The sequence below is a fragment of the Hyla sarda genome, chromosome 8 (genome assembly GCF_029499605.1).
Source record: "Hyla sarda isolate aHylSar1 chromosome 8, aHylSar1.hap1, whole genome shotgun sequence".
Lineage (NCBI taxonomy): Eukaryota > Metazoa > Chordata > Amphibia > Anura > Hylidae > Hyla > Hyla sarda.
In genome coordinates this window covers 95685705-95709189 of record NC_079196.1, presented here as the reverse complement: position 1 = coordinate 95709189, position 23485 = coordinate 95685705, and the positions used below count along the sequence as shown (strand labels likewise).

At 42.5% G+C, this 23485-nt stretch overlaps 1 protein-coding gene across 2 annotated transcripts in view; it reads right to left on the bottom strand.

Annotated features, from left to right (window-relative positions):
* Window positions 1–3561: 3561 nt before the first annotated feature.
* The window catches only part of C8H3orf70 (chromosome 8 C3orf70 homolog), a 122751-nt gene continuing 102827 nt past the window's right edge, over window positions 3562–23485 (bottom strand). For both annotated transcript variants that reach the window (XM_056533534.1, XM_056533533.1), the window contains exon 3: window positions 3562–12420. In XM_056533534.1, coding sequence (XP_056389509.1) covers window positions 11849–12420 — 572 coding nt within the window. In that variant the 3' untranslated portion in view covers window positions 3562–11848. The remainder of the gene's footprint in view (window positions 12421–23485) is intronic.

The window sequence follows — 23485 nt, the reverse complement described above, 5'->3', positions numbered from 1 at the left end:
TTGTTGTCAGACTGAAAAGAACTACACAACTTCCTCTTGAGCATACTAAGCTGATACGTACTAGAAGGCTTAAGCTTTTTAAATTGAAGTAATTTACAAATCTGAATAATTTGAAATTTTTTTTATCCTCCACAGTACCCCTTTAAAGGAGTACTGCAGCCAAAGACCACTTATCCTGTGGAACCCCCCAACGATCTCCCGTACAGGGACCCAACGCTGCTGCGGCTCTGCGTGGCTAATGCTCGTGTCATCGATCTCACTAAGAGTTTGACAGACCCCCTCCTCCATTCAAATCTATGGGAGAGGTGGGGATGTACAAACGCTGCATCTCTGCCTCTACCATAGAGATACATGGAGGAGGCGTGTCCTACGGATAGGGGGATAAGTGTCCCATGGCTGCAGTACTCCTTTAAGAGTTATTGAAATTATTGAGGCCACTGTGCTCTTGTGAACTTTTGGTGCAGCAGAATTTTTTAACCCTTCTCAAGCTCTCTGCCTCCAGAAAATCCTGTCTATGAGCTCTACAGCCAGTTCTTTCCTCCTCATGGTTTGGTTTTTGCTCTGATATGCATTTTGTGTTTTTCCAAATGATGTCCAATCCCCTAAATGTACCACAGGTGACTCCAATCAAGGTGTAGGAACATCTCAGATGATCGTGAGATAAAGGATAAGTTTTTATCACTGGAATTCACCTTTGGATTCAGCGCTGTTCTATATTTAAGGAGTTGTTAGATCTGTAGGGGAGATAAATAAAATTGTGTGTGCCAAAAACAATGCAATTTGAGCTGACATCACCTGCACTATAGTTTTTTTTAAAAAGTGTTTAGCTACTTTTGCACCTTCTCCTTTAAGGGGGTAAGGCTTTTTGGAAAGTGTGCTTGGCTTGAAGCATACCTCTAATGGTGTGGTCAATTTTCTAAAAAAGCACTGTGTATTTTTCAAAATACATTTTAAATTTGGCACCTAAATCCCAGAACTGGTCTCCTTGCTGAATATAACTAAAAAGGTATGGGACAGAGCTTTCCACTCTGTCATCACAGCTTCCATCTCCAGAGTGAGACCCAGGGCCATAGATTTACATTATACTGTGTCTCACACTAGAGACTAGTGCTCTGGTGACGGAACAAGAAGCTCGGTCTTATAGCGCATAGAAATATTCAGCAGAGAGTATCCGGCAAAACATGGGAATTTAAAAAATTAAAATGATTTAGACAAATGACTATTGTGTACGCTTTAAATGCCCACTGTGCTCCACGAAAGCGTCACATTTTGGTACACATTTAAAGCATATAATTAAAGGGGTATTCCAGGCAAAAACTTTTTTTTTATATATCAACTGGCTCCGGAAAGTTAAACAGATTTGTAAATTACTTCTATTAAAAAGTCTTAATCCTTCCAATAGTTATTAGCTTCTGAAGTTTTCTGTCTAACTGCTCAATGATGATGTCACGTCACGGGAGCTGTGCATGATGGGAGAATATCCCCATAGGAACTGCACTGCTCCTGGGACGTGAGTCATCAGAAAGCAGTTAGACAGAAAACAACAACTCAACTTCAGAAGCTAATAACTAGAGATGAGCGAACTTACAGTAAATTCGATTCGTCACGAACTTCTCGGCTCGGCAGTTGATGACTTATCCTGAATAAATTAGTTCAGCTTTCAGGTGCTCCCGTGGGCTGGAAAAGGTGGATACAGTCCTAGGAGACTCTTTCCTAGGAATGTATCCACCTTTTCCAGCCCACCGGAGCACCTGAAAGCTGAACTAATTTATGCAGGATATTCATCAACTGCCGAGCCGAGAAGTTCGTGACGAATCGAATTTACTGTAAGTTCGCTCATCTCTACTAATAACTATTGTAAGGATTAAGATTTTTTAATAGAAGTAATTTACAAATCTGTTTAACTTTTTCGGAGCCAGTTGATATATAAAAAAAAGTTTTTGCCTGGAATACCCCTTTAAGCCAACTAAAACATGGTCTACCACTAATTTAGGCAGTCTAAAGATGTGCCTGAGCTGTGTAGATAAATCACACATATTTTGTATTATTCATACTGCCGAACAATTAAAAAGTTTTTATTTATCTGGCCCATTACATTTACAGTGATCCCTCAACATACGATGGTAATCCGCTCCAAATGGACCATCGTTTGTTGAAACCATCGCATATTGAGGGATCCGTGCAATGTAAAGTATAGGACAGTGGTCTACAACCTGCGGACCTCCAGATGTTGCAAAACTACAACACCCAGCATGCCCGGACAGCCAACGGCTGTCCGGGCATGCTGGGAGTTGTAGTTTTGCAACATCTGGAGGTCCGCAGGTTGAAGACCACTGGTATTGGAGGTTATACTCACATGTCCCCGCCGCTCCGGACCGTCACCGCTGCCCTGGATGTCGCCGTCCATCGCTATCGCCGCGTCCCCGGGGTGTCCCCGATGCTCTGGCAAGGCCTCTGCTTCCCCGGCATCCGAAGAGGACGCGCCGGAGCCCCGAGGACAGGTAAGTTATCGTCAGCAGACCAAACGGGGCAGCGTAAACGGCTATCCGGTGGCAGCTGAAGCAGTCTGCGCTGCCGGATAGCCGTTTATGCGATGGCCCCGACATTAAAAAAAGCATCGTATGTTGATGCTGCCTCTGAGAGGCCATCGTATGTTGAAATGATCGTATGTCGGGGCCATCGTAGGTCGGGGGGGGTCACTGTATTTTTCATACCAGCATAATGTCAGTCTTGCCCATGAGTTGTGTCTGGTATTACATAGTATTTGCCATTCAAGTAAATGGGACTGAGCTGCAACACCACACACAGCCCATGGGGTGTAATTTCTGTACAGAGGCCCACCACATTCAAGTCACCATCATCACAGACCTTTCTATTTGTCTTCAGTCTTGGAAACCAGCAGGAAATGTATTGGGATTATATCTGGACATACTTTCACACTATAGAGATATAGTATTTGTTAAAGTTTGGGATAGAACACATGTTCATACTATAGTATACAACTTCTTCATATTACTTATGGCCTTAAAGAAGAAGTATCATGCAGAAAAACGTATCCACTAATGTCCAAAGATAGGGGATACGTTTTAGATTGCGGGGGGTCTGACCGCTGGGACCCCCCGCAATCTAAAACGTATCCCCTATCTTTTGGGGATCTCCTGCACGGAACTCTGTCTCTCCCTGGGAAAGGGGCATCCAGACTTCCACATAAAGCAGTGGCCACAACGCCTCCTCCGTATAGATCTATGGGAGAGCCGGACTGATCTAAAACGTATCCCTTATCCTTTGGATAGACCAAAAGTTTTTCTACATGATACTTCCCCTTTAACCTGCATGTACACATAATGAATAGAATAAAACATTTATCTATTTGTGTTCCCAACTTGTGCTACCTTTTTTGTCCTAATATACATTTTATACCTTCTTTGTCTTGATAATCAAAACATAACAGTTGCTGCTTTACACCGTTATACACTGTCCCCAAGCAGCTTACATTTAGGTGTAGACTATGACATTTTTTCTCAAAAATGATGAACACAGCACAAATACAGCAAACGGTGCGAAAAAACAAACTGCAAATTTTATTACATTTGATAAATTTACATACGTTTTCTTGGCTAATTAAATACAGGGCATGTGTATTAATATTGTTTACCTTGTGCTTTAAACCCATTATTTAATACCATAAGAATACTATGTGCCTGGAGGGATGCTAGCTGTTTTCTGGTTGGTTTTGAAACTTTTTTTTTATTTTTATTTTTTGGTATCAAAGGGGTAATTTCTAGTCTTTATTTTGAAAAATGTTTTTGACTATTCTCCATTGAAGTTGACCTAGTTCTTTAAAATGTATCCATTATGAGGGGCTGGATTGAGCATGGCACTTAGTTCTGGGTCTCAATATGTGCCCTAGCACCCAGTAAAACTTCCAAGCTGATTAAAGGGGTGTTTCAACTTTTATTCCCTATCCACAGGACAGGGATACGTGTCTGATCTCAAAAACAGGGACACAAGTCTTGTCTCCAAACCTCCAGCACTTAATAGTGCAAATCCCACTCAATTCTGAGGAAAGACTCAGATCACAGTGGATAGAGTAAAGGGATTAAAAGTTGGAATACCCCTTTAAGGTTTTTTTCCCCCCAATTTAGAAAAGCCATTGTAATATACCCTATTAGGAAATCAGGATCTTCATCTCTTGGACAAATGGAGAGCATGTTATGAATCTCTCCGAAGAACCCGTCCTGTCTTGAAGTATAAAGAGAGCCCACTGACTTGAACTGCTTGAGTTGTGTAATGCAATAGGGCACTTTGTGTTAAGGGGTCTTTTCAGTAAGGATTATCCAAAGTGGAGAACACCTCTTAAAAATGATGTTATATAAAAATGCATCAAAAAGGGCTATTTCCAAGCCAATTTACACTGTATAATTTCGCATAAAATAACTTACAGTTCAGTAAAGTCTGAATTTCAAAAGAATAAAGGAAAAAAAGAACAAAAACACGAAAGTACAGGGGAGCAATATATGAACTGTTAATGGATTGGAAACCCAAATGGACTGGTAGAACCGAGCAGCACAAGTTTGAATGTCTAGTGAAATCTGTCCATTACTAGGTTCTTCGTGGAGTCTTTTGTTTATGAAAAGATTCACATTTCTGTGCATTAAAATTAGCCCTATGCCAGTGCCTACTATACATTGAATATAGAGACTATGGCCGACATTTATCATTGTCTTTAGACTGTTTTTTGTGTCTACAAAAGGTGCAAAAAAGGCGCAAGTCGGGTCCATTTGCGCCTTTTGGTTTACACATTTCTGCTGATTTTGAGTAGTAATCCACAGATTTTGGCGATACACATGATATGGAAGGGTTTTATGAACTGCGACTTTTTGTGAAAAGGCGCCAACAAGGTGCAAAACCACTGAAAAGTCTCTAAAACTACACCAGCCCGGACTTAGCTTAGCTTTTTGGTGTATATGAAGAGAGAAATTTCAGAAAATGTGACCTGCACAAAATGTATCAAATGCTCTGTGACCATTTAATAAATGTGGTGCTCCTACACATTACCAGCACACAAAAAAAAAGGTGTAGAAAAATGCTTCACTTACACCTACAATGATAAATGCTTCACTTACACCTACAATGATAAATGCTTCACTTACACCTACAATGATAAATGCCGGCCTTTGTGTTCCAAAATGGCCACCAAACTGAAGAGCCAAAGGTTTCAGACCACCTCACTATTGTTACTAGTACTGACATCTTTGGGATCACTTTGGATACACCAGATAATCCAGAAACAAAATGAACATGGTTGACGGATGGACAATAATCACCAACAGCCCCAAAAAGACAAAGATTTATGGAAAAATAGATTGGTGTCCTGCCAAGTTTGGGCTTGTCAATGAAATGATACAGTTTTGTTGCTCAGCGCTCTGGTTAAGCAACAGAATCAACCACAGTCTCTACACTTTTTTTTTTGGGGGGGGGGGGGGGCATAAGCTGACAGCACTTATATTGTTATATTAACCACAGTTCAAGGGGCAGCATGGATATACGATAAAGCCTTTCTATACAAATGTTGTGGTAGATTTCCATGCTACCCTTACAATGAATCCTAATGGTAAAAATATGTTACACTCAGGGCATTGCTTCCATACTTCCGACGCCAGTCACAAAAGGCATAAATGCATTCCATAATTTGTCACAACATCTAGCCATAAATAGATCGCAACACAGGTTAAAAACAATTGTCAGGACAAAGTTTGCTGCGCACGGGAATCATTCCTTACATCTGCCGCTCCCACACTGAGCTTTTCAGAGACGGAAAACACAGCACGGTTTAACCTTCAGTCGGTAAAAGGAGACGCTATGAAAAATAAGTCCACGCTGGCATAATTATTTCTAGGAGCCCGCAGAGATAAACCTGCTGCACTGACTTTCAAAGTATACAGGAAAGTATTTCTCTAACCGGCTTAAGGCAGTCCGCAGGGAAAACTTGTAGAAAGTGTTACCAGCTGCAACCAGCGATTAGAAAAGACACAAAGGCGACTGTTCTGTAAAATAACAAAGTGCCTGGATTTACATTTACCATACGTTTCTTTGAGATATTACATTAAGAGGATAGCTCTGCCTCCTTGGTAAGAATACAACGATATGGGGGCTATTTCTGTATAAGCAGGGGCCTAACTATAGGGGTGCGGTTGCATCAAACCCAAGAGGCTGAGGAGCCCGCTGGGCCTCTCTCTCTTACGTAAGGAGACCAGTATTATATATGAAACATTTTAGTTGGGGCCCCTGCTACGGAACTTCATATTTCACCTCTGTGTACAATGTAAAAACCACCTAAAGAATAACAAAAAAGAAAGTTCAATTTACGATTTTGTTTAGCTGCGAGTAACAAAGGTAGTAATGGAATGGTTTCATGGAGAAAAAAAAACTGCGGACTGGTCTATTCAGATTTGGCACATATCACTATAATGACTCTGCGGCATCCAATCCAAGACAAGACATTTTCCAAAGTCGATGGAATCCTCCCTAAAGTCATACTACAGCTGTGTGTTCAGATTTTCTTGTTCATAGGGGTTGATGACCATCAAAACACACTGGCCCGTATTTACTATTGCTAATTTGTCTTACATGACTTGCACCACATTAGTTTTAGACACTTTTCTGTTGAGCCCAGCATACAGAATGTAGCCTTGGTAAAAGAGGTGTGGACTAAATGCACCGAGATTTTGACTAAATTTTGACTAGACAGTCTTCAGATTCACCAAATTTATGAATCTGTCTGATGCACTTTAAGACTTTTTTGTTTGTATTGTCTAGTAAATTACTAAGACAGTCTACGAACAATGAAGGTGCCAAATCTGCTTTCACTAAAGTCCACGCAATAGACACCAAAAAGATGTTAGTAGCAAATTTCTAGGCATGCTGTCTACCTGTCTTCTAGTATGTTTGATGCTCTGCGATAGACCATTTGAGTAATATTAAAGGAGTATTCCAGCCGTAGACATCTTATCCCCTATCCAATGAATAGGGGATACGATGTCTGCTAGAAAACTTTCATGTGGATGTTATAGTAAAAGGGTTATTCAGAAATAGAAAAACACAGCTAATTTCTTTCAAAAACAGCTGCACGTCTGTCTCCAGGTTGGGTGTGGTTTTATAACTTGGCTCCATTCACTTCAATGGAACTGAGCTGAAGAACCACACCCAACCTGGAGACAAACGGGGAGTGGTTTTTGAAAGAAAGTAGCTATGCTTTAACCCCTTAAGGACAGACCCATTTTTTTTTTACCTCAATGACCAGGCTTTTTTTTTTTTTACATGTATCTCTTTAAATGGTAATAACTTTAGAACGCTTTTTCTGAGCAGAGCGATTCTGAGAGAGTTTTTTCGTGACATATTATGCTTTACATAACTGGTGCATTTTTGTTGACACATGCAGCATTTTTTGTGAAAAACTTCAAAATACTGTGAAAAACTGGAAAATTTCTGGCTTTTTTCTTTACTTTTTTTTTAATGGTGTACACTGTGCAGTAAAAGTGATGTTATACTTATTCTGTGGATCAGTACGATTATGGCGATACCCATTTTACATAGCTTTCTATGTTCTTTTTCCTTTTCTGAGCAAAATCCTTTTTCTGCCATTCATTTTCCAACAGCCGTAACTTTTTTATTTTTTGTCCAACGCCATTGAGTAAGGGCTTATTTTTTGCGGGATGAGCTGTACTTTTTACTGGTATCATTTTTGTGCTACGTGCTACCTTTTGGTCTTTTTTATTCTGCTATTTGTACAAAAATTGGCAAATTTTGCGCTTTTTTTTTACGGCGTTCACCGTGCGGAATAATTTACATTATAGTTTTATAGTACATGTCATTACGGACGTGGAAATACCTGTTATGTATATGATTTGTGTTTTTGATCATTTTTGGTGATAATACAGGGCTTTTATTGGGAAAGGGGCATTTTTTTCTTTTTTTTTTTACACTTCATACTTTCATTGAAGAACTTTTTATTTAATTTCTTACACTTTTTACAGGTTATACTATAGTGCAATACATTTGTACTGCAGCACAGTATGACCTGATGAGCTGCACACACTACAGCCTGGCTGGATCTCACAGGCTTCCGTAGCATGCAGACAGGAGGACATGATCTGACCTCCTGCTGCCATAGCAACCAATGGCGACCCGCTATCGTATCGCACTCCCCCTGTCAACACCATAGATGCCGTGATCAGGATTGATCACGGCATCTAGGGGGTTAATGCTGCCGGGACCGGCACGATCACGGCTCCGGCTGTGAATAACAGCCGGGTCCCGTTGCTGATCTCCTGCGCTGCCCGCGGCAGTGCCGGAGATCGCTAGGACATATGCATACGTCCAATTGCGCAAAAGTGTTGGATGCTTGGACGTATGCATACGTCCTATAGCGAGAAGGGGTTAAAACAAACCACCTACCTAAATACTGTGGCAGACCAAGTAGACTGCTTCATGGCAGCAGTATTCTGTCAGTGACCTCTATTAGTTGTATAATGCACCACAACCCAAAAACTGTCCATGAATGGTTTGAGTAACTTAGCTGACTTTATTGTCCAAATCTCAATGTGATTGAGCATCTATGAGATATGCTGGAAGTCTGATCCACGGAGACCCCATAAAACATTTAGCAAGACTTTAAAGACTCAGCTGCTAACATCTTGGTACCAGATACCACAAGACAACGTCAGGCTTGTAGAGTCCATTATGGACATTTATCAACGGGTTTAGTCAGGTTTTCTTTACTATAATTGTCGCAAAATTGTTGCAACTGCGACTACGCGATTTTTCGTGCGACATTTTGACTGGAAAGCGAGAAAAGCAAGTTTTCAAAAAATTAACTACGTAGTAATAATTTTAACATGGACTACGGGTAGTCAGGTATTTGTTAACTGCGACAGTCGCAACTGCGCAAAAAAAAGTCGCAACAGGGAAAAATTGCTTACGTGAAAGAAAATTATCAACAGGCTGAAACCAGTTGATAAATAAGTCACACATAAGCAAAAAAAAAGTAAGGAAAAAATTACTAAAAAAAAGAATGCATAAGCAAACATTGATAAATGTCCCTCCATGTCTTGATGGGTCAGAGCTGTTGTGGCAGAAGAATATCAGGCAGGTGGTTTTAATAAATGGCTTATATATCTGGTATGGAACTATGGATTTTATAATAATGTCTTATAGTATAAAGAACACTTCTACATATTATAGGAAGAATGTAGCTGATCCAACCCTATGAACTGTCAAGATACTGTCACTAAGAATAATGCTACTGTATAGTAACAAATAGGAGCAAACACTATGAAAACACTGTATTTCCAGTCAATGCTTCTCACTTACTTTATATAATAGAAAGTCCAGCTCACCCACTTGCTTTCCAAGATCATTTTGTTTCTATTTCCCACTATCTTTACCATTGGAGACCCCTAGCCCCCTGAAAAATGAGCTCTCAGAGGAATTACTAAATCTCTACTGTAAAATTGACAGCTACTGCTATATATCAGGAAGCCCCTAATGAATGTCTCATTACTGGAATTACTACCCACGGTAACATGTGCCATGTTCACATTAACAAGACCTCTCTAATATATGCACTCAATAAATCTACCTTTACTATAAGCGATTATTTTCAATATGGAGAAAATCCATATCAATACTGAACAATAGCGCCCAGAGAGTTTTCACCTATACTCCATAACAAACATGTATTCTATGCTTACTAATACGGTTAAATATTAATACTTTGCGCTGCAGGAATCCTGCACTGTAATTTGCAATAAACGAAGAACCCATGGAGCCGTCCAGAGCTCCTACATTTCATTCTAAAGGTTTTCTGCCGTCCGCTCCTGACTCAATTACAATTTGGCCACCTATGGTTCGCTATTTCCCTTTGAAGATGTGCTGCTCTTAAAGGTCACTATAACCTAATTGCCTCATAATTGACTCCGGTTGCTCTCATCCATCCAGTAATTGCAGAGTGAAGGCGACAGAAAGGAGCGCTGCCTTCTGCGTACTGAGCAGGTGTCAGGTCTATTTAGCTGCACAGGATTGAGAGGTGAAACAATTCAGTTTCAAGTGGGTTATCAAAAGCTGTGTTGCCAGAATAAATAAAGCTAGCTACAGTCTTTTTATCGCAGAATAAAAGCTGATTTAAACAGTCAATATATTGATTTAGAAGCTTAATGGTTCAATAACTTACCAGACAAGAAGCATATTGGTGCTATCAGTGATAAATTGGTTTCTACCCTTTGTTGTGCCTTGCGGCAAAGTCAAAGCTTTATAGGGGTCACAGGTTTGTGACAATAAAATACCACATTTGGTCTCCTAATCTTATGGGCTTCTCTTGGTAAAGACCTGAGAAGCACTGGCCTCGCCTTACTTATCTCTTAAGAGGGCCATGAAAGAGGACCTTCTGGGAGAGATTAAAGGGGTACTCCACTGTCCTGGCTTTTGGAACATTTTGTTACGAATGCTGGATGTGGGCGGAGGGGGGTTGTGATGTCCCGGCCCGCCCCCTCAATGCAAGTCTATGGGAGGGGGCGTGACGGCAGTCACGCCCCCTCCCATAGACCTGCATTGAGGGGGCGTGGTGTTACTGCATGAAGGGGCGTGCTCGTGATGTCACGGCCCCCACCGCCCGCACCCAGTGTTCTAAACGAACATCAGGTGCTGCACATAGATCGTGGGGGTCCACGCTGCGGGACCGCCACGATCAGACATCTTATCCCCTATCCATAAGATGTTTAGGGGCAGAGTACCCCTTTAAAATTATTCATCCTGTCTATTCTCTCCAATTTGCTGACAATGTTATGAACAAAATCTAAGTTGTTATTTCAGAGTTGTGAATATTTGGCAGTGTAAGGTCTTTTGGACCATGTCTGCCTTTGCTTGGACCAATAAGGTGTCAAATGCGTTAGTTAGGTCCTTGAGAACAAACAAAAAAGAATGGGTTTTAAGGGGCATATAACTATGTACTCTTGAATACTGGGTAATAGTGGATCAGATAGCTAAATGTGTACACAGGATTATACAGAGACATCATGGTACAGGATCCTTACCATCTAGAATACAGGGATAGCACTGGGTCATTGGTCCTCGTACACTTTTCGTTACAACACTTGTGAATAATGGTCCAGTGAAAGCTAGTGATAAGTATGTACACGGCAGTTCCTTCTATATTGCAGGAAAGAATACTGAGTTTTGGACCATACAGTTGTTTACTATATCCAATTCATACTTGAGGAATGTGAGACATCATCTATTAACAGTGAAACGTCCCTTACAAGACATCTGAATAATATAACACTGGTATACAGAATTGTTTTATATTCATTGCAGCATACCCAAGAGAAAGGCCCCATGTTGTGACCGGCACATGATGATGGTACTGCAGGTACTACCACTTTAACCTGTTAGAAGAAACTAATCACAGCCAACCACTGGTATCAAGGCTATAATAGACGATCTCATGATAAAAAAAAGATTTGTCGAAATTGTGCAAATAAATCTGTTGATTGAGCCATAACTCATTTATACAACTGGATAACACCACCGATGAATATGCCTTAATGAATATAAAACGTGTTCTTATGCATGAATATCACTTTGGAGGCCTCTCAGTGCCTCAATCCATGTGCTTTATTTTATCTGGGGGTGCAAGTCAATGGGAGTTGACCCCTAAACTGAACACATTCTTGGTAACTTATCGATATTTGTAGGTATGTGTGCAATATGATTGTATTGCTCAGTCTCGTGGCAGCTGGTTACTGCCAACATGTGCTTAATCCACTAGATGTAACATCCTCTTCTGTACAATTCAGACTGTAGTCTCTATAGTTTCTATGATCTCAAGATCAGTTTTGGAAGGTGATACCAAGGGAGAAGGCTCCTGTCCCCAGCAACCATCTGGACTGCAATCTTCTTCTGAACTGAGTTCTGCTCCTTCCTCTGTATCTTCATCACATGATTCCAAGTATGGAATGCCCACTGCATTGATTCCAGAGTCCTCGGAATTAGAAGGTGAAGAGCAGTGATCTATTTTTGGTCCCTCTGTGTCTTTGGGTGGATACACCTCCTGAAGATACTCTCTTTCAGGCCGTGACCTGATACAGGGTGGTGCCGGAGGTGGTGGTGGCTGTTGGCGCTGAACATAGCACATCTTCCCATTGATACATTTGACCTGATAATTATCAAGGAAGAGGTCCGAGATGGTACAGTAGCGTGGAGATTCTGGTATGAATGGAGGCTGGAAGGAAGAAGCTACTTTGAGAAACTGCTCGGCCAGCGAGACAGAAATCTGAATTGTGTTGGTCTGTTCCTGTGGTTCCACTGGGATTTCTGTGCTTGGAAGCTGTTCCACAGGAGTCATTGGTTGGTATACATATTTGCCTGAAATAAAATTTAAAAAAACATGTTAACGTATGTGTTACGTTGTTATCTAGTGAGTAATATACAGGAAAAGGTCTTCATACATACATTCTACAGATATCAATATTCTATCAATATGATTTTTCTTCAAGTTTTCCTGAATAAAACATTGATGGTACCCATGACAATAGTGTTCTAACTGCTCGGACTCTCACAGATTAAGGAAGTCTGTGTTTACAATAAACTGGACTGGACACGAAAATAGAAAAGAAGAAGACAGCAGACAACTAATGCTTGGGCACTCTCCATTCTTTTATGAACAGGGAGAGACAAGGCCTGGTTCTGAAGATCAGTTTTAAATTTGTGGAGTACCGATTTAACATGCAATGTAATAAATATCAGATTTCTTTGTGTTTTTATAAAGAGTGTATACCTTACAATTAGAACAGACTCCATGTGTCCAAACACCTGTAACAGCTGTCAACCAAACCTTTTGGCTAGAAACCATCTCGCCCGATCATCTCATATACAGGAATACGCACCTTGGGCATAAAAACCCAAGGGCACAATATAGAACAAGTGATACAGTCCTGACCTCAGTATTGGAGGAAAGGGATTTAGGGGTTATATTTTCAGAAGACTTAAAGGTAGGCAGACAATGTCATAGAGCTGCACAATGTTAGCAGAATGCTTGGGTGCATAGGGAGAGGTATTAGCAGTAGAAAGAGGAAAGTGCTCATGCCGCTGTACAGTGCGCAGTACTGGAGGCCGTATCTCCAGAAGGATTATATATATATACTTTGGAGAGAGTTCTGAGAAGAGCTACTAAACTAGTACATGGGCTGCAGAAGTGGTAGCTGTAAATATAGTGATTTTTTTTTATATGTTTAGCACCTTTATTTGTTATTATTACACTTCTAATTTAGCTCACTAGTCTGAATTCCGATCAAATGGAGGGGGCGTGGCCTCACTTAGCAGGTCTCCGCCCCCTCCCTCACTATGCTGATTTCTCACATCTCCCCTAGCATTAGCAAAACTACAACTCCCAGCTTGTCTTCACTGACAGTAGCGGGACACAAGCTGACAGTGGGAGGATTTTTCCTCCATTTGTGAGCCCTGCGTTTACAGCTGTCAATCAAGGAAGTGTGTCCATGACATAGGTGATGATGCATGGACACAGCAGGACTAGTATGTGTCCAAGCAGGCAGGGGGGGCAGTTGTTTAACTGGCTTTTTTTTAGTATGAAATACTGCAAATTTTCTAATGAAAGCAATTACAAAAACTATTGGTTTTGCAAGCTTTACAACACATCAAAAGTTTTTGTATCTGACAGTGCCATTTAATGGAGAGAAGAGGACAGTTCTGATGGCAGCTTGTCTGTCTGAGAACAATGGTTTGGGCAGTTGAAATCCAACACGCCTGACTTTTCTCTTCCCCGACATGCATCTACTAGAGGAAAGTTAGGAGGCCCCAATACACTTCAGGCAGTTGGCTGACTTTTAACTCAAGTTATGGAAATCTTAAAGGAGTAGTCCAGTGGTGAACCCAGTGGTGAACAACTTATCCCCTATCCTAAGGATAGGGGATAAGTTTGAGATCGCGGGGGGGGGGGGGGTCCGACCGCTGGGGCTCCCTGCGATCTCCTGTATGGAGCCCCGACAGCCCGCGAGAAGGGGGCGTGTCGATCACCGCACGAAGCGGCCGCCGACACGCCTCCTCAATACAACTCTATGGCAGAGCCGAAGCGCTGCCTTCGGCAATCTCCAGCTCTGCCATAGAGATGTATTGAGGGGGCGTGTCGGACGCCGCTTCGTGCGGAGGTCGACACCCGCTATCTGGCCGGAGAGCCTGGCCCCCGTACAGAGAGATCGCAGGGGGCCCCAGCGGTCGGACCCCCCGCGATCTCAAACTTATCCCCTATCCTTAGGATAGGGGATACGTTTTTCACCACTGGACTACCCCTTTAACCTGCTTATGAATGATGCAGACCATACATTATTAGTATTGTTTCTACAAAACACTAACCTACTTCTAGTCTAGACAGTACAAGATGACCTATATATATTAAAAGGCTAGACACCTACAAGGCATACAAATGAATGAGAATACCTGAAGAATTAGTCATGTGGGGCATATGGGGGTTCTTAGTAAGTTCCAAATGGGTAAGACTAGAAGAATCTCTAATGGAGAAGCATGTGGGTGTAGTTGTAGATCATAGACTAAATAACAGCGTGTAATGTCAATCTGCTGCTTTGAAGGCAAGCATGATACTCGCATTAAGAAACATAGACCCTGGAGAAAGAGACTTCATCTTGTCATCAGCAAAGCCTTGTTTTACATATCCAGTTCCGTACTAAGAACATTCCATAATTGTACTAAACGCATTGGTATGAAGAAGGTCTGTGAAGCTGTGCGGTAGTCTCCCATAGGAACTAGTTAGACATACACAGCAGATGGGCACCAACTACGGATAAACACCTTTCAATACAGATATTTATGGTAAAGTTCCTTTATTTGTCATTAAAGGTACCCAAAGGGTGCTAGTTTATCATACAGTACTACTAGATGCAGAAATACAGAGTATACCATATGTTCCCATATGCATAGAGAACTGTAAGCCAATAATAAAAAGATAACAGAACATTTGCCCCTATCGCTTTATTTTATATGATGAATCTACTAGATAATGCTCTGTTCATGCTTCTGGTCATAGTCATGAGAAATTCCTACAATGCGGAGCCGAGATTCTCAACATTCTCATGCCCCCTCCCATAGACTTACATTGAAGGGGCGTGATGTTAAGTCACGTGGGGGCGTGGCCGTGATGTCACGACCCCTGCCGGCCGCTCCAAGTGTTCTAAATGAATGTTGGGTGCTGCACAGAGATGGCGGGGGCCCAGCTGCGGGCCCCCCGCGGTCAGGCATCATTTGGATAGGGGATAAGATGTGTAAGGGCGGAGTACCCCTTTAAGGGATTTTAACTATGCATGCAAACTAGAGTACACAGAAAAAGTTATGATAATTTGTAAGTACATTACATGATTTATCTTCTACTGCCCCTGAGTTACAGCCAGAGCTGCATTTACAATTCTGCTTGTTGCTATTTCAGCTTTTAGGGGAGGCAATTCCCTGACTGTTCAGGATACAGAGGTTGGTTCGGTTAGGTCTATTTTCACAAATGTGCTGGAAACAATAAGGGAGATAAATAAGTGAGTGCACCAGAATTTCGCTACAGTTTGCACCAAAAAACTGTTATTAGGTTGGGTTTGTGCAGTTGTTTGGAAAACCAAAACCAGAAGTATATTCAAAAGGAATGGGAAATATAAAAAAAAAGAACTTCTGCTTCTCACTAGGGCTGGGCGGTATACCGGTTCATACCGAATACCGAAATTTTTGTGCTGCACGATATGAATTTTAACCCATACCGCAATACCGGTATGGCCCCTCCCCCTCGGGAATGAATGAATGAATTATCCCAGCGCTGCGCTGTCCCCACATTGGGAAACTAATCCTATGTGACCTGCAAGCACTGTTCTGCCCCCCCTCCCCCCAATTAATTATTAGCCCAGCGCTGTCCCCATCGGGGTACTACTCACATGTCACCCACATGCGCTGCCCTCCTCGTCCTATTTGTTGCGGCCGCCGGCGCTGACACTGTATACCAGTGGTCTCCAACCTGCGGACCTCCAGATTTTGCAAAGCTACAACTCCCAGCATGCCCGGACAGCCGTTGGCTGTCCGGGCATGCTGGGAGTTGTAGTTTTGCAACATCCGGAGGTCCGCAGGTTGGAGACCACTGCTCTATACTGTGCTGTATCCCTAAGCCCGGGCAGCAAAAAATTAACTTTAACTCACCTCCCATTGCTCTGGTACCCGCCTCACTTGTTTCCTGGGGACGGGAACGCCGGACAGCCGTCAGCCTATCACCTGCTGCAGCAATGTTCCGCCTCGGCCGGTGATAGGCTGAGCCCACTCATGTAAGAAGCCGGCTTCTTACATGACAGTGCACTCAGCCTATCACCGGCCGAGGCGGAACATTGCTGCGGCCAGTGAAATACTGTTATATACTGTGGAACCGCCAAAAGTTTAAATACCGTGATACACACATTTGGTCATACCGTCCAGCCCTACTTCTCCCTTCTGATGGATCCACTTCTGGCTTTGGCTCACAAACTGCACTGGTAGCTTTTCAAAAATGTGACGGGTGGAAACCCAGCCTAAGGACTCATGAGTGGTTTTATTTGTGGGTTTCCTGCTGCGTGTTTAAAAGGGGGCGGGCTTTTCGCGGCTGTCTGCCGTAAGCCCTATTAAAGTCAATAAGGTCGATTTTCTGCAGTGGAAGTTCCACAGCTGAAAATCTGCTGCTGTCAGCCGCGGAGAGCCCGCCACCTTTCAAACATGCAGGGGGAAACCGGCAAATAAATCTGCTCATGTGAACAAGCCCTAAGGGTAGGCTTACAGGTGGGATTTTGCTGCAGATTTTCCAACCCATTGACTTGAATAGGTAGGAAAAATCAGCAGTAGAAAATCTGCAGAAAAATACACACATGGGCTTTTCTACACTACGGACATTCAGCCAGTGAAATTCGACAGTAGATGCCATCTATATAGACAGCAATGCAGTTTGGTGGAATTCTACCAAAAGTATAAACATGTTCACTGTTTGGACGTATGTATTTTCTGTCGGTGGAATTCCGCTGCAGCGATTCCACACTGAGTCTTATATGAACCAAAACAGCACCACTTTTTTAGCATACATTTTTTTTTTTACTTTAAAGTAAGCCTATTTTAATGTGGTTTAAAACTTAAACTAGATAGTTTAAAGATGCATTAGATTGTAAAGCAGCCTAAGACACCATAAAAATTTGGCACACTCTTAGACTGTCTATTTTCACTTAAAATGGTCTAAGATCTACACAGTTTTTATCTATTTCCACCACTGTTTTACGTTATATGTGCTATATTTGTGACTGTTGGCGCTCCATCAGCAACCATGTTGAGGACAGGATAATTGTGCGGTCTATGAGAGAACTTTCTTGGTTGATATAATACTATTTCTAATGTGTTATTAAAATAAATGTAGAACAACCAACCCCTTTAACTTTTATAACACAATGGGACAGTTTTCCACACATGTGATTATTATAGACTGCCTACTAGAAAACAAAATAATTCCTAGAATCCAAAATTACCAGCGTAAGCTACGTGCAGACTCGGCAAGCAGAGGATTCTGGGAAATTTCAGCTTTGATGTCTGCAGCATTGTGAATATTGCTCTGGACTATCAAGATAACTAATATATTTATAAACATACTAACATAGATTAAAATATGTAAGAAAACTGTAATACTGTGAATCCTAAAAGGATAGGTATAATGAATATTGTGGCAATGCAAAAATAGAAAAAAGGCTAAAGCACTCACCACTTTAGTATTCAAAATGTCTTTATTTTCTTCAGTGCATAATCACAGTTGCAGCGGGGAGGTGATGGTGTACGGGGTGGTGATGGTGTACGGGAAGGGGAGCCGCAATGAGCCTGATTACAGCTCCCCTGCCTGTACACCATCACCTCTCCGTACACCATCACCTCCCTGTACACCATCACCTCTCCGTACACCATCACCTCTCCGTACACCAACACCTCCCTGTACACCATCACCTCCCTGTACACCATCACCTCTCCGTACACCATCACCTCTCCGTACACCATCACCTCTCCGTACACCAACACCTCCCTGTACACCATCACCTCCCTGTACACCATCACCTCCCTGTACACCATCACCTCTCCGTACACCATAACCTCCCCGTACACCATCACCTCTCCGTACACCATCACCTCTCCGTACACCATCACCTCTCCGTACACCAACACCTCCCTGTACACCATCACCTCCCTGTACACCATCACCTCCCTGTACACCATCACCTCTCCGTACACCAACACCTCCCTGTACACCAACACCTCCCTGTACACCATCACCTCTCCGTACACCATCACCTCTCCGTACACCATCACCTCTCCGTACACCAACACCTCCCTGTACACCATCACCTCCCTGTACACCATCACCTCCCTGTACACCATCACCTCTCCGTACACCATAACCTCCCCGTACACCATCACCTCTCCGTACACCATCACCTCTCCGTACACCATCACCTCTCCGTACACCAACACCTCCCTGTACACCATCACCTCCCTGTACACCATCACCTCTCCGTACACCATCACCTCCCTGTACACCATCACCTCCCTGTACACCATCACCTCTCCGTACACCATCACCTCCCTGTACACCATCACCTCTCCGTACACCATCACCTCCCTGTACACCATCACCTCCCTGTACACCATCACCTCCCTGTACACCATCACCTCTCCGTACACCATCACCTCCCTGTACACCATCACCTCCCTGTACACCATCACCTCCCTGTACACCATCACCTCCCTGTACACCATCACCTCTCCGTACACCATAACCTCTCCGTACACCATAACCTCCCCGTACACCATCACCTCCCCGTACACCATCACCTCTCCGTACACCATAACCTCCCCGTACACCATCACCTCCCTGTACACCATCACCTCCCTGTACACCATCACCTCTCCGTACACAATCACCTCTCCGTACACCATCACCTCCCTGTGCAATTGTGCACTGAAGAAAATAAAGACATTTTGAATACTTAAGTGGTGAGTGCTTTAGCCTTTTTTCTATTTATGCATCACTAATTTATGTACTCACTAAATGCAAAACACCATCTAGAACAGTGGTTCTCAACCTGGGGTACAAGTACCCCCCAGGAGTACTTAGCACTTCTTCAGGCCAGGGGTACTTGAAAAAAAAAAAAAAAACAGTAATGGCAGCCGCAGCCACTGGTTACTGGTCTGGACCACTTCAAAAGAAATGGTAGGCTGATGTCACTGCACTGAGGAGCAGAGCAGGAGGACAGCAAAGGTGAAGCGCGGGCACTGGGCTGCTGTGGGCAGTAACTACCATCAGCTTTGTTTCTTCACTGCCTCTGCAGACCGGAAACCTACTGCTATGAGCCATAACAATAGGTCCCCAGAGCAGAGGAGCAGTGAAGCACCAAAGCGGGATAGTATGGTGGCCTACAACTATATATGGGGGCAGTTTGGTGGCCTACAGCTATATTTGGGGGCACAGAGAGGGCCTAACAACTTTATGGGGATGCAAAATTGGTACTATTACTGTGTGTGACAATAAACATGGGGAGTTTGTAAATAGGTGGGTATTGTACTGCAGAAAGAAGCCTAAAATGTTTGTTTGGCTGGTTCTGCGAAGAAGTCTTGTATGGAAGGAATCTTAATGGTGGTCAAGGCCAGACAGTGAAGATAAGAAAACAACTCCGGTTAGAGAAGACGTCACCTGTAAATCAGGGGAGATAGGGGGAGTAAAGCATATGAATTATACTATAATCATTACAAAAATCTCTAATATGGGGGTACAATTTTTTGGGAATGGGCTGCTAAGGGATACTCAGGCAAAAAAAGGTTGAGAACCCCTGACCTAGAAGTAGTAATATGTGCAAGCGGATGTGCAGCTACATTATCCCTCAACGTGAACGGAGGTATAATATTCCAATAGTGCCAGACTTACCTCTACTAAATGTTATAATTAATATTGTGGCAATCCCCACTGATCTGGAGAACTGAGGCACAGCAGCACCCCAGCCGTATTATCCGTATTATGATAGAGCTATACTAAGACTTCTGCCCCTTCTTTCTAAGGATCAGTGGGGTCCAGATGTTCATCATTCATTATTCCGCAAGTCATGGTATATTCTAGCTCCCTATAATGCACATTTTTGAACCCAACATCTTGGTATATTCTGGAAGAGGGTGCCAGCTCATGTAACATGAAAACTGTTGGGAGCTATGTCTGTAACAGAACGTGTGTTTGGAAATGAATGGGTAAAAGGCTTAGATGTCTTTCTTTCACAGCCTGTAATTGTTCTAAGTACAAAGGATAATTGGAGAGATTGATCCAGCTAAATAATCTGATTGTTGTTCGGCTGTAGGGAAGGATTTTTGTTTGTATTCCTCCTGTGGAAATAAATTGGCGTCTGACTTTGCAGGGATTTTGCTTTGCTTTAGCCTGGAAATGATGACTTCAATGGATGTGGGTCTTTCTGTCTACCTAATAACATAATTGCAGAGTTTCTCTCAGGCCAGTCACAGGCGTTCTGCAGGATCAGCGCACCAACCGCTGAGCAAGACATTACTTTCAATCGGCTCTCACATTCAGTCTGACCATAGGGCCCTGTGCACACAAATGTATTATAGTTCCATACAATCTCTGAGTTGTACGGTCATAATAGAACTCCCTTAGCCTTTTATACCTTTGATAGCTGTATTTGCTGCGAAGAGCTGCAGACACTGTACCTTTCCTAGAGCTGATGGTGGTGGCCAAGCTTGCCATTGATTCTCAGCCAAAGCGTCAAGGCGGTGGAACCGAGCTGCTCAAGTTTCACAGCCTGGCACAACCTGTCTGATGCAAAATGCTCTGTAAGTCAATCAAAGAAAGGTTGGAAGGTAAGGGGATGTGAGGAAGTGTACCAGGCTGTGCCATTTGAGCAGCTTAGATCCACCTCCTTGACACTTGGCTGAGAAATAGGAAGGTTTTATAAGTTTTGCAATCTGCTCTTAATAAATACAGCACGCAGTTTACCTTTAAACAGAAGTGTTTTTTTCAATAATGATATATAGTGGTATCAGATGCAAAATAATGGAGATATTCCTTCCTATAAGCACCAAATGGTGGAGCATTATATACCTACTGAAGACACAGGTACTCCTGCATATGGCTCTGCAGTGTGCAGGACACTAGGAAAAAGAGAGGTACAGTGATCCCTCAACTTACAATGGCCTCAACATACAATAGCTTCAACATACAATGTTGTTTTCTGGACCATTGTAACTTGAAAGCAAACTCAACATACAAAGCTACGGACAGTCCAGATCTGTGAAACATGTCACAACCGGAGGAACTGGCCAATCAGAATGGGCATTCACTGGTAAATCACCTGTATTACTGAAGTGTATGCACTGACTGGTGTCTGGTAGCGCCCCATACAGTAACAGGGAGGAACTACAAGTTCTGTACTACTCCTTACCTGTGCCAGGGTGAGCTGCTCCTTTGGACACAAGGTAAGGGCGGCTCCATTTGGCACACTGTGTGTATTGTATAGGACCCTGAAGAAGCTCCTGTCCTCTACATAAACCATTGTTTCCCAACCAGGGTGCCTCCAGCTGTTGCAAAACTACAACTCCCAGCATGCCCGGACAGCCGTTGGCTGTCCGGGCATGCTGGGAGTTGTAGTTTTGCAACAGCTGGAGGCACCCTGGTTGGGAAACACTGAAATAGACAGTGATTTACAGCTCCCAGCAGATCTTTCTTACTTTTATATGCTTTATCTACTTATCTAGTTATCTACTTATTTTTCTTTAATCCTCATTTTTCCCTATTTTTTGGATGACATTTTTGGTGGCTTCAGAACCAATTACCAGGTTTTCATAGAGTTCTGGTCTCAACATACATTGGTTTCAACATACAATGGTCCTCCTGGAACCAATTAATATTGTAACTTGAGGGGCCACTGTATCTCATTGACTTTTTTCCCTTACAACCAGTTGTGTACTATACTGAACTGTCATCACAAGTTAAGAACCGTTACTATACAAGCAGAATAGGATATGTTCAGATCAGGTTTCCTTTAATGGACAGAACGTCAACTAGTGACTACGTTCAGTCCCTTTCCTGAACACACAGTATACGTTTATTTTACAGCATGACTACTGTAATATGCTATGAACGATCCCCATGTTTGTATGGAGCCCTAATATAGCACCCATACAAATCTATGGGGTTCTACTGTATTTCTGCATATCACTCATTTCATATGCGCAAATATCCATCCGAGGCCATATTAAGCATTTCTTTTTGGGAGGAATCTGTAATAGAGCATTGTACAAAGGCTATATTGTGGCATGCCAGTGCTTAATAGTCCATAGTATGAAGTAGCAAGCATATATCAGGTAGTCTCTGCTGCTTGCATAAGCTTTACGGTAAGTGCTATGCTTGCATTTTTTTCACACAGTTTTTGACAGTTTATTATTACCGTATTTATTACAACTCAAAAGTCTGACTTTTTTGGAATATTGAGTTCTATTTTGTTCAAACATTCTTTTTACTACTGTAATTTTTGTGGTTATATAATTAATAGCTTTAAAAAGCCAAAGAATGCCCTTTTTGGTCAGTTTTTTCAGCCTTTTATTAAAAAAAAAAAAAAAAAAAATTGAAGGTTTTTCAGCAAATATGTCTGAGAAAAATGACCAGAAAATAGAACTGTAATATAGGAGAAAATAAATTAATTGGACATGTAAGCAGGAAAACGAGTGTAAGCTCATGACTAGATACGGCTTTTCATTAGGATATTGGGCATAACTTTTTATCTCCTTAGTCCTTTTCAGCACCGAGATGTAAGCCTGTGTGAAAAATATGTAAATGGGGCTCAAGTGCCCAGGGGGCATTTCTCATGGTCCAACCTATGTCTACTTATTTACTGCCTCTACACCCGCTTGAATCCACCTACATTTTACTTAAAGCCCTAGATAAATAGGACATGGGTTGGACTTGAGTTCATGCTGTGCTGGGGAACGACCCCTGGACTTTTAAGCCTTATTTACATATTAACACAAAGGCTTATATCTTGGCGCTGAAAAGGACTATGGAGACAAAAAAGGTATGCCTGGTTAGGGCTGGGCGGTATGACCAAATATGTGTATCACAGCATTTTTGTAACTTATGGCGGTTCCACGGTATTTAACTGTATTTCTCCCTCCCTTTAAATCATGTGACCCGTGAGCGCTGTTCTGCTCCCCCCCTTATTAATCATCAGCCCAGCGCTGCACTGTCCCCATCGGGGTACTACTCACATATGTCACCCTCAAGCGTTGCCCTCCTCGTCCTTCTGTTTGTTGCGGGCTGGCTGGAACTCTGCACTGTAAGCTGTATCCCTATGCTGTATCCCTATGCGTCTGTCAGCCTATAACC